The sequence below is a fragment of the Sparus aurata genome, chromosome 16 (genome assembly GCF_900880675.1).
Source record: "Sparus aurata chromosome 16, fSpaAur1.1, whole genome shotgun sequence".
Classification (NCBI taxonomy): domain Eukaryota; kingdom Metazoa; phylum Chordata; class Actinopteri; order Spariformes; family Sparidae; genus Sparus; species Sparus aurata.
Window position 1 is genome coordinate 14,457,838 of NC_044202.1, and position 12,968 is coordinate 14,470,805.

General features: G+C 43.6%; 1 protein-coding gene across 1 annotated transcript in view; it reads left to right on the top strand.

Moving 5' to 3' along the window:
- The window catches only part of mnat1 (MNAT1 component of CDK activating kinase), a 34,355-nt gene that overhangs the window by 13,750 nt on the left and 7,637 nt on the right, over positions 1-12,968 (top strand). The window contains exon 7 of the mRNA XM_030391404.1: positions 7,740-7,861. Within this exon, the coding sequence (XP_030247264.1) occupies positions 7,740-7,861 (122 nt within the window). The remainder of the gene's footprint in view (positions 1-7,739; positions 7,862-12,968) is intronic.

The window sequence follows — 12,968 nt, forward strand, 5'->3', positions numbered from 1 at the left end:
GTGATCTAATGTCGCCTCTAGCTGTGTCATGTTGTTTACTGGGAACATGCAAGGGAACATCTCAGCCATTCTGGCACTACTCTTTTGCCCGGGTGATCTTCCAGGAGTAGGTGAAGGGGACTCCAACCCTGATCCCGGCTATTGCAGTTGTGTGTTAACTTGTTGTCGAATGGATGCTTGAGGAAATTTAGCCGATCCTGAGGGAAAGTAGTGTCGGTCCAGGTGTGATGTGAGGTGGGATGGGCCTGGTCTTGCCTGAGGAATGGTCTGGGATCACTCACTAATCCCTTACTTTGTAGGCATTCTATTGAACCCAGACACACATACTCGTGTGCGGATGCGTGCACACACACATACACGCAAATGCACACTCCCCATACCCAGTCTGAGTAAACATCCTTTGAAGAATAAAGTGTCTTTCTAAAATAGACGTCCGCTGATATCAAAAGAGTCTCTCTGTGTGGGAGGGAGGCCACTATTCACTGTTTAAACAGGTTGCTTGTTGTTGTCTGACACATAAGACCAACTTCAGTGCCATCAGGCTTGGCACCTGCTCAGAGGAAAACATGGACCTGAGTTGGTAATTTGTATGTAAATTATATTTGATTTAAGCATCGCATGACTAATTGTGTGTTATTAGTTTTGATATTTAAGCGTAGTTGCTGTGTTTGTTTGTGTTAAGGTATTATAAGCGTTTGTGTGAGGTTGGGGATTGTCCTCAGCTGCCACAGTGTCCCATTCCTGAAAGTGGTTGACCGATGGGGAATCTCTCCACCTTGGAGCAGCTTTCAGCGCCATCTTAAATGAAAGGTCCAAGGTTCCAGCAATGCTGGGGCCAGATCCACTCCTCACAGGCGGCAGTAGCAGCTGACATACCTGACGAGGCCGGCATGGGCACCTAATGAAAGCAGGAGGCACAGATAAACAAAGTGCAACTCACACAGACAAATGTGGGTGTAAAGTTTATCCCTAAACATAGATGTGTAGCTGGCAGAAATAACCCCGGGTTCTCTCTGGCTTGATTCCATTCTACACTTAGGCGCTGGGATCCGACTACCACAGAAAACACCGACACAAGTGCACACGCACACGCGCACGCACGCACACACACACACACACACACTCATGCTGTGAACTTGTTTGCTCAGGCCTGATTTACTCGGTTAAGTTGTCCTCTACGATGACCTCTGCTCGGTAGACGTAATCGTCAGCACAGGTTCAGCTCTGCTTTCCTTTGCTCTGGCAGACTGGCCTAACCTGTTCTGCCTTGGAGGCTGTCACTGTGTACTCCCCCAACACCCACTCACTCTTTCACTATCTTCAGTATTATTTTCATTTCCTTTATTCGCACCCTTCTGGCAGATATTTGTGTCGTCATATAGGTAAAAGTCTTGCTGTTCATACATTTTGACGTGTAAATCATTGATGGTGGATTTTATGGGTATAGGGTGTAACCCTTTGCACTTTCCCTTTTTACTTTTTTGGGATTGCTGGCATTTAGTTTGATAGCTGTGGGCAGGGGCTTAGGGGGCAGGGGGCAGCTCAAGGGGTAAAGAGAACCCGCAAGCCCTGATTGGCACCAGCACATGTGGGCATCCACACCTCTGCCCCTGCCGCTGGCTTGGCCCTGTTTAGGTTGGCCTCAGCAACCCTTGCCCACGGGCAGGCCAGCCCAGTCCCGCGGAAAAAAAGGAGTTGTCAGCTTTAGGGGCTTTACGCTGGGGCAGCTGCCACTGGTCAGGCAGTTATATTTAAACTTGTAAGGCGAGGGGAGGCACTGAGTGGGCAGCAGCTTTTACACTTGCTACTTGCTGCTCAGTGCGCCAGTGGGCAGCCCAAAGCTCTTTATCCATACAGAAGCGCTGGCAGTGCCAGGGCAGAAGGTGGAAGTGAGGCCTCAGGATGGGCTGGCACTAGGCTGGCCCCTAGCTAGCCGTATTAATTGCATCCCCTATACAATCCCTGCCACTGTTTACCTTTCCATTGTTCCCATTGTCACTTTTATACATTAGTGACAAGGGCCTCACTGCCTTTGGATCTCTGCTTCAGCTAGTGTTGGCTCCCCAAACCTTTTGGGAGTCAAGCAAATACGTCTGTTTTTGTGTGTGTGTGTGTGTGTGTGTGTGTGTGTGTGTGTGTGTGTGTGTGTGTGTGTGTGTGTGTGTGTGTGTGTGTGTGTGTGTGTGTGTGTGCGTGTGTGTGCGTGTGTGTGTGCGTGTGTGTGAATGTGGTGGGAAGGTGCTGATGGAGAGGTTAGTCTCTCAGCGACCTTGATGTGTCCTGCTGAGCTGCAAAGTCAGGAGAGATGGGGGGCCTGGAGAGTGCCGATGATCGTGCAGTGTGTGTGTGCAGCACGTGTTTCTGCTGGCATTCTTAGTGGTGACCCATGATTGGAGCCATTGAACGATGAGCTTTAGATCAAAACTGGCATTGTGAACACCTTTTCCATGACCAAATAGTACTTTTTATCTTTAACAAAATTCAAATGGCAAGAGCATAGAAGTAATAGTAAAATAGTGTTGAAAAAATATCAAATATCGATACGTATCTTTTCTGAAAATTTGAAACAGTTTCAATACTAATTTCTGCGGTATCGTTACACCAGTACTAGCTGCGATTCATCGCTCTCCTTTTCGACAGTGAGTAGACATGTGCACAGCTGAGTGCCTACATAACCCTGCCTCCTTCAGAAAGTAAGTAAATGAACTTGGATGCTGTTTTTTACACACAGTACAAAAGCTTTGTTATACTAATCTTTTAACAATAATCTAAGTGAATATATCTCAATTTAGTGTCAAATTTTACTTGTGGTATTGAATATCAGTTTTTTTCAGGGTAATGTGTCTAAGTTAGAAATTTCCAGTATTGTGACAACTCTATAGTAATATAGAAGTAATACTCGATGATCATTGGTATAATAAAATAAACAGTGTGGCGTTAAAACATCTATAAAAGTAGGACTGCACAAATCATTAAAATATTGGTGATATCGCAGAATGGCCAAGTAAATTATTAAGCAATTACTCTATATTAAAGTAAGCTTTAAGAATTAAGTAAAAAATAAATAAAAGTTGTTAATACGTTTCTTTCAAAGTCTAGCAGCACCTCTGACAAACACCCCATCCGTCTCTTGTTTTTTATGTGGACTTGGGTGCACTCTGCGCTATGCCTTGGGGGGCAGACCTCTCATACCTTGAAAGTAATGTGACTTTTATGAGACCCCTGTCACATAAAAGTCACACCAAATGTCTGCCATATCACTCTGTCAGATGGGTTAATCCTGTTGCTTTCCCAGATGGTTCTGTTAATATGGACAGCAGAGTTAAGTAACGTGTAACGTGACGGCACATCACGAGCTGAATTCGGCCTCGTCCTCCTCCCGGAGGCATAGAGTGCTTCACAGTTTTGCAAGCCAGCACACCTGTCCCCACCGCGAGATGAGGACAGGCACCAGTGCTGGCTTTGCTTGACCTTTAAGGATGGTTCCTCTCCTAGAAACTGAAGCTGGTAGTAGTAGATCACTATCACAATCTGGACCTAGGGTAGGAGGATCATGAGACCAGGAGAAGGAGGACTACTCCCTCTGGCGCGATGGTGATTTCCTCAAATCATCCTCCCCTGCGGTTTTATTAAGATTGATGGCCCCCAGAGTTTCATTTTAGTGTCACAGGGGTATTATATGAGTCTTTAATACCAGTTATACACAAACTTGAAAGCGTCACGAGGGCGCACATAATGTTGTGTAGGTAGTAAGATGGGGCCTCCTTGATGTTAAAAGCAGATGTTTGTGTTGGCTCTTTCAGTGGTGTTGTTCCAATGGCCCCTGGTCCCTAAGACGTTTCTGCTCTGCTGGGCCTGGCTAGAGGTCCCACTCTCTCCCCTTCTGGTCCTTTCCTTCACTGGAGGATTTGGAAAACAACATTCATTCACATGTTGTAATTCACACAAGCTTTTAATAGGACGTGATGAGTTCATGATTGAACGTTTCAGCATTATTATTAGGTGGAGGGCAGAGCAGGCCTGAGAGGGCACAGCTCTGCATTTGATGGACAGCTTATCCTGTATCAAAGCAGTTTAAAAATACAATAAATCAATAATTTACACATATTGTTGGAAATGTATTCAGGAGAGCAAAGGTAGTTCTTGTGTATGCATGTCTTATGCTGTGTTTGTTCGTGATGATGTGTCTCTGCCAGTTTTCAAGGTGCCCTTGCAGAGGAATGCAACAGAAATTTCTCCAGACTGGGGGTTGGCTCTGTTCTGTCTGTCGCTTAAAAAAAAAAAAAAAATCAGATTTACTGCCCTTTAGCTATCTGCAGCTCCCAATTTGCCGCTCTCTTTCTCCACTTCTCTGCCGCTGTAGACTTCTTCTTCTTCTGCTTCTCCCTCCACCCCTTCGTCCCATTGCGTCTCTTTGATTGGCGCAGTAGGGGAGTTAAACAGTGCTGAAAGTCCGAAAGAAGATGGATGGAGCGACTGAAGGAGTGTGAAAGTGAGGGAGAGTGACTGGGTTTGGGTTGGTTGGTCTGGGTTTCATTAGGCTGTGGTGGGGCTCCACTGTGTTGGATGAGTGGACGGGACAGGATAGGGGATCACTGGCACCTTGGGGTTAAAGGTGGAGTGAGAACCACAGAGAAGCATTTTTCCAGTGTTTTGTGTTTTAAACGAAAAATATATGTATATGTTTCACAATTTCTTTTCTAATTATTTTGGATACAGCAGCTGACCAAGCACAGATAAATGTCACAGCAAGAATTTGATGGTACTGATATTATTTGATTCATAACATACAAATAAATCAATGAATCTTAGAAAAGAACAATGCATGCTATTTTACCAGGTAAACAAGTCTTGCAAAAAGACTTCTTGTGTAAGTTGAGCTCATCTCTCTATTTCTTCACTGGAAAAACCCTCTCACACTCGCTGTCAATATAAGGCCACCTGCATGTGTAAACCATGGCTGAATGCAGGTTCAGACTTGTTCTGTTAAGGTAGTTATGTGTCATTTTGGGAAATGAAAGCGCATGATATGGATGAACTCTTTATCACAGTATATGCCATTTTAAATTGCTATATTAATAGATGTTGACACAGGACTCATCTTAAACTCATGGCGTAAGGCAAAGCAGTACAGTGATCACTCTTTTTTACTTGGATTTTGTGTATAGGGATAGGACAATAAAAGTCTTTATCATGGATCGCGATAAAAACACTCAGAATAAGCTGAATTCTATCATCGGGATAATCTTGAATCAAGATAACTTGACTTGATAAAGCCGTCCAGCTTGCTATATGTACAGTCCCATATTATTTTCAGTTCTGTTAGCCTGTCCCGATGGCTTGACATTGTTTAACCCACAAAAAACTGTTAAATCGGATGCGTGTAAATACTACTGATTCCAAACTAAAGAACGACAGGGCGACGATCTAACCGACATTTACTTTTCCCTTATTAGTGCAGGAAAACCTTATGTTTATGATTGCTTAATTAAGATTATTCAATTTCTTTTCACTTAAGAGAGAGTGTACTCTATCTGTGATGTAATTTGTTCTGTGACAAAGCGTAAGGTTAAAATGATTCCAGTATATTTTGGTGCCATTTTAGGTTTTTTTTTTTAAAGTTTTTTAAGAATATTTTGAGGATAATTGGGGTACTATCGTGAATCACAATTATGTTGGATAATCGTGATGTGAAATTTTCATATTGTCCTATACCTATGTGTATTTGTGTCTGTATATTGTTGTAATGGAACAGTTTTTGTTACCTGGGAATGTAAATTAGAATTTTTGCTAAAATCGAGCCTTTTTACTTATTTTATTATTACGCTGATGACTGATGTTAACGTGCTCTGTCCCTATCAAAATAAACAAAACAAACAAACAAACATATTATGTATTACATCTTCTGAAAAATACGTTTATGGATCAAATACTCAATCAGGAACTTGTTTTTTGTGCCAGTACAGTGAATTCAGGTGTCAATTTTGACATATAAGTCTTTGATACATTGCCTACAATGTACTGATGCAACTAGAGATTTTAAACAGTAAGTCATTCTGCATTAACCGCGTTAAATCTCTGAAGAGACAAATTTATGTCATGAAGAAGTTGGCACGCTCAAGTTGAAGTTGTGGAGGCACTTTGAAGAAAATGAAATGTCCATCACAAAATAAATCCCAAATATTAATTAATACAACATTGTGAGAGAGTAATATGAGTTTTCCTAGTGTGGGTGGTTATTGTTTTGTCTTCGAACTGTCCTACATGCTGGCCCAGTCAGGCCAATTACCACTATGTTATGTTTGGCAAAGGAACTCTGCATCTATTGCTGTCTCAGTGTGCATCACTTGGTTCTTTTGTAACTTCCAGCTCAGTGTTGGCTGCGTTCTTTCCCTGTAGGCCCGCTTGCATGGGCCAAAGCCTGTGTGAGGGCGGGCAGTCTGAGGCCGCGGGGCACATGTTACTCGTTTAGTTTGGTTTTCATCAGCTCCCCTCTGTGTTCTGTTGTTTATACTCCCCCCACTTCTCTTTTCTTTGCTCTCTCCCTTATCTTTTTATCTTTTCTTGTCTCTAAGATTCTCAGCTCCTCTCTAAAATAGTCTGTTTGTTTAGACATCATCTTTTTAATTCCAGGTTTATTTCGTGACTCTGGCTCGTCTTCTGAGTCGCATTACTTTTCTAATGCTGGAGAAAACACTGTGGTGTGACGCTCTGTGGAAATTCCCCTTTGATGGCAGAGCCCCAAATCGAATAATTCTACAGTGTCCTTAAGAGGTATCAGGTTTCTCACTCGATCACCACGGTCAAGACCATTAGGAGACAGCGTAGCCAGACTGAGATCTCAACTTGGAGTATTATGTGTCTAACAAGACTTTTTTTTATAAATCAGACTACAGTTGGCAGTTTGACAGTGCAGATTTTATGATTGTTGGAGGTTCTGCAGTGTAACATTTGTAAGTTAACGATCCTGAGGATTTGCCTAATTTCATTTACATTCAGATTCACCCACACTGGATCGATGATGTTTTTAGGTGAATCCATGGGAAGAAGTTGCAAATAACAATAACAAAGCACTTTTTTTACACACTTATAATAGCACTGATAGCAGCTATTAGAGCTAGGATGATTCAGTCTATTTAATTTTCAACTTTTAAATGTATTGCCGAATATTTTGAATCAGTTTGAGTCTTTGTTTTCATTTTCTTGAGAGTGAATATTTCCTAATTAATTAATCAATCAGTTACAAAAATACCCTACAGACTTCCCAGCAATGACAGTAATTGTAAGTTGAGGCCCTGGCAGATAAGAATGTTCTATGTACACTTCAGGAATCATATTTCCTCTTTAACCCAACCACAGTTCTCCAGCATGATGTGAATTTCTTCTTAATCAGACTTCCATCAGTCATAGTTGTTGAGTTGCCAACAAAGTGTTGTTGAACATTAAAAAACATGCTCAGTCATTGTCCTAGTTAGGTTTCTAGATCAGAGCAGCAGTGTGTGTGGAAAAATGAAAATGCCTTCAGACAAAATTCCCTTTTCCAAACCAGTTGGTCAAGAACTGGTGGTTGTTAAAGGCGCACTTTGATTGACATTAAGCTATTTCCAAATAGTTTTTTCCGTTTGTGTCATCTTGGTTGTGCCTCAGCCAACCTTTTTCTTGTTCATACTAAACTAAAACAATGGAGATTATTGTCCTGTATTGAATGTCGTCTTTCTCTGTCTTCTTTTTGTTCTTAGCGTCAGACGGTGTCTCTCCAAGCTGTGCCCAAGATAGAGGAAGTTCTGTACCACTACAAACCTCTTCCAGTTGAAACGTTTGGACCTCAAGTGCCTGAACTGGAGCAGCTGGGCCGACTCGGGTACAAAATTATTACACACCCATGTTCACATGTTCGCTCTAGCCAGGGATGGGTCTATACACTGAGTTTTAATTTCACTTAGAGATTATTTGTCAGGTTAAGTGACAGAAAAAATAAACAATGATGGGTCCATAATTTCTTCTTTGGAAAGAACTGCATAGTGTGGTGCCGAGTAGGTTCAAGAGAAAACAGACAAGTTCTGAGACTGCTGAGAATATTATGTCATACAAAGTAAATAAGCAGCTGTTGATTTCCATTGAAATTTTACTGAAAGAACTGCTGTCAGGTAAAATTTCAGCCAACCTCCAACGAAATGATTTAGAATAGTAGTCCGTAATAGAACAAAAGGAAGTATTCTCTCAAGTTCTCTACTTAAGTACAAGTTTTTGAGGTACTTCCAGTTTTTTACAACTTTACACTTTACTATATCTCAGAGGCAGATATCTAACGGGCTGTTCATGAAAAGATTTCTTTTTAGATTTTTGTGGTTCTCACAGGACAGCAATGCTACCTTATAAATGCATCCCTGTGGATACAACTACCCAACAGTATAATAAGTAGTTAAAAAAAGCTTGACCATAAACATCTACAAAAGTAAAGTGCAATATACACATTAATGAAGCCGTAATATTAAACCTTAAACATCAGATAACAGTAAAACACTGCATTATGTGTCAGCTTACTGTTGAAAGTTAAAGTACATTTAGCTGATTACATCAACACAGTTTCACTTAAGTACGTTTTTGATTACAGGACTTTTACTTGTAGTGGAGTGTTTTTTTAAGTGTGGTATTAATAGGAAGGGATCTAAAAACTTCTTTCACTACTAATATTAGTTCATCAGGATTTATTAATTTAAAAATATACCAACCGAATACCAAATCTAAAAGTCTTTCCAAGGACCTTCCAATCTATTTAGAGTTCCTTTCTGGGAAAGTATAGGATACATTGGGACGGGTTAAATAAAGTGGAAAGTGTGATTACCTTTAATCGTGGAGTTTTGTAATTCTACACAAAGCTAAAGTGGTGTTTTGTAAAGGTTTTGATGTAGGGTTAGAAAACTGCTGGAAAGTCTGTCTGCTTGGGAAGCCTGGCTCGTCTCACTTGACTCTCCTCTGATTAACTGAGAGAGAGAAAGCAAATGAGGAGGAGGAAGGCTGGGAGAGAGAGAGAGGGAGAGAGAGTAACAACCATCACCCTGCCACAAGCAGCCACAGTGCCTCTGCAGGAGCGTCCATTAACACACACAGGAAGTGCTTTCCCCGACGGCCCCTTTGGGCCAATCAATCCACGACGCCATTGGTCCAGTCCTCGCCGAATGTAAGCGATCCATCAGACAGCCCAGCGCCCAGCCATCTGCACTGCAACTGGCTGGCACTAAAGCCTGCCCACACACTGAGAACGGCCCGCTTTTATTGGGTGACAGGAGCAAAACGGGGTCATATTCTTTTTGGGCGAGCTCATTGACTTTCAGCACTGCCTCAACCTCACAATAACCTTCATTTGGCTGAGATGTGTTTGGACATAATGTCAGCATGTTTAGGACAAGGGATTTTTAGTTTATTCTTTCTTTATTCTTCAGACAAAAGTTGCTATTGAGTTATGTTGCACAGTCACTTTTCCCTAATTACCTGGAAAATCACCTACTTAAGGTGAAACGTCCTCCTTAAAGGGTTTGTGTGAGAGTTTAAGCAGAATAACTGGTACTTATTTACATTATGTATTCAGTGAAGTGCTGAGGTCCTACTTTTGGCCAGGCTGATCAATATGCAGATGAAACACATCTCACAATTTTTGCCGCATGCTGGAGCTCAGAGGAGGGAGGAAGAGGAGGGGAGAGGGGGGGCCCGGTGTCAGCAGTTCAGGGGTCCAGGAGGACCTATGCTGGAGAGGAAGGGCTCTGCCACAGAGATAAATGAGGTTCAGTTCAGTGAGGAACACCAGTCCCACTGGTGCAGGCTGCAGGCAGCGACACAGACAGGCCCCCTCAGACAAACCACAACTCCCAAGATGCAACGTGTTGTTAAGTAAAAGCAAGGAATAGTGCTGACACTTCTGCGCAGTTGGCAGTTTGTGATTCAGCTTAAGTTTGAGGTTTTGTGCATGCATGCAGGCTCAGATACACATACACATGCATACAGACGGTGTCCCTTAAACCTGCTGCACATTTTGTGTCATACACACTCACACTCACCCTCGTTATTGCAGTCCTAGCATTTTGGCCACAATGGAACGTGTGTGATGTGGTAAATATTCACAAGTGTGTGTGCAATGGGGAGAGAATGCAGACAGCATTGAGAGGGTGAAAAGTGAGTCCCCAGGTGTAGACACTGGACTACAGCCGTGGGTCTATGACCTGTGAAGGGAATATGGCTGAACGTGTGAGGAGATATGGATGTGCCTGAGTGTGGATGAGGTGAAAGGGGCTGCGAGGGGGCAGGTACTTATTTTAAAACAGGGCTGTTTGTCTTGGTCAAGGCCCACGGTGACAGCAGCACCATTGGTGATTTGTCTTGGACACAGCCATCAAGTGAGACTGGAGAGTTGAGCTCACACACCCCCTCCCTGGTGGCCCCCGGGGGCCTCTAGGGCTGGACTCATGCACAGGATGTCCAGTCAACACAGGACTGACTGGAGCCGTGCTTTTTATTTCAACTCAGTCTTTTCCTTGTTTGCCGCTCTCCTTCTCCCTCTGTCTCTGTCTTTTTCGCCTTGTCCCTTTGCCCCCCAAAAAACCGCAGGAGTGCTGCACGGCTGCCAGGAAAAAGAAGGGCCACGCCTCTTTCACTGTCTCTGCCTCTCTGTCAGCTGTACCTGAATAAATATGGGCTGAGCTGAGCGCTTATATTAAAGACAGCTGCCTCAATACTGGAGCAGCGTAAAGGCTGCATGTTCAGGCAACAGGGGCCTCCAAAAGTGCCCATTCAGCTTCCACCTCAACATCTATCGTCCCCTTCACACACACACATACATAACTGAATGCTCCTCCCCTGATGTGCATAGGTGCGTATGATTTGCCACAGAGGATAAGACCCCAACTGTGTGAAGTTTCTATAGTAGCAGTATAGAGCTGTCCATCCCGTTGACTGGCACATACCCAGAACCATGCGTGAGCCGTTAGAATTACGAGTTTGACTATAAATGTAACATTACAGGCTGTGCTCCAAATGTCCTGCCATGGCTCCTTGCTTTTATGTTGAACAGTAAAAGCATGTAATAATCAAAATCAAAGCAGAAGTAAATACTGCTTTGGAGGCACAAACAGAAACATATGATGTTTACGTTGACATGGCTGCGATATGAATCTCAGCGCAGAGAGACCGAAGCGGTAGCTGTTTTAACTCTCGCCTCCTGACGCCATCCCTGCGCCTGCTGATGGACATAACCTGAATGGAAGCACTTGCATACATATAAACTTACAGCACCAATGAAGAAGTCATGCATTAAAGTAAAACGGGTCTGTGTTTAAGAACACGCTGAAGACCTAAAAGACAAATATATGTTCCATTTTTGTTTTTGTTTTTGTGTTAAGATGAGCATCTGGGTTTGAATTTGTTTTCTACAAGAATGCTTTTTAAGCTCTGGCTGCGTAGGCGATGAAAGACTGACTGGGATGTTGGACAAGGACAAATCATACGGGGGGAAAAATAGGGGAAAGAGAAATTGGCTGCGGAGCGTCGAAAAATTCGACTAAAACCTCAAGTGCTGACAATGAAAGCTAGCCAGAACAGTTGTTTGTGTTGGCACCGGTCGCCCCGAAATTAGCCCATCTCTCTCTGACAGGGGTTGCTCAATGCACTGCGCCAAATGCCAGTGTGTATAATATTATGAAGTTTTGCCTCCTCCCCCGCTCTGCATTGCTTTCTATAATTGGTGGAAAAAGTGAGGTTTTCTGCTGGGAGCGCTTGTCAAGCATCGTCTTTTGTCGGCGGGGTGAAGGGGAGCAGCTGAATGTGCAGAGTGTTTAGTCTGGAGCTCGTCTCCTGGGGATGCACTTCTCTGCAGGAGGAAGTAAACCTCAGAGCACTTTCTCTCACCAAACAGACAACTAGTAACTACCTAAAGGGTTAAATAGCGATGAGTAGTTAACTGTGACCTTCAAAACACAAAGCACACCCACTTGTTTTCATTCCCTGGATACCGCCCCAAAGTATTTATGTAAAGTTACTGTTTTTATGGACATATGTATGTACACAGTCTCACAGAAGTAATACATAAATCACTAAATCACACACACACACAATCATACTAGCTACTTGTACTTAAAGGACGCCTGCTCACTGTTCTGGTTTGGAGCCAGGGGTTAATGGGTCTTTGAGTGATGCTCTCCTCCTGCCGGTGTTCTTCAGCTTTGCGAGCATCCCTTGGCGTCTGCGTGTTTATATGAATGGAGTGTGTATCTGTTTGTTTGTTTGTGTGTTGGCTTATACTGCATGTTAAGTGCTTTGGTGGGAGGGAGATATCTAGAATAGTCAGTGGTGCCATCACAGCACCCTCAGTTCCTGGCAGCCAGCTTTGCTAGCCTCTCCCCGCCTGGTTGGCCTGACTCCAGGTCTGAGCTCTCCATCTTTCCAGCCCTGGCCTGGCTGGCCAAGAGCACTACCACTGACCCTGGATTTGGCTCCAGGAGTTAGCAGGACCACTAAACATGGTCCATAGAGTACTCTTGAAGCCATTTCTGCCATCACTAAATTAGAGTATATGAGGTTTAAATTGCATACAAATCATTCTTTCCTTCCCCTGCTTTCCCTTCTCGCTCTGTGATGAAAGTGCAAGTCAGCCGTGATATTCTTCTTTTTCACTCAATATGCAGAGAACAGCCGCTCCAGGGGAATCTCTAGCAAAACGGCCATGAATAGCTTTTCCAGTTATCCCAGGCTGTGTGATCCCTGCAGGGCGCAGATCCATCTGATGGGCCTGACGGGCCTGGAAGGGCCGGGGGGGTGGGGGATCAGAGGTCACTGACCACGGGGGACATGAGGTGCAGCACCGGGACGTCAGAGCGCTGAGACTGACAGGAGCAGAGTGATGGCACCGTGGAGAGACGGGTCTCGTATTCTTGGCCTCAAATAGTCACGCACTCTCTCACACACACCACCACCACAGC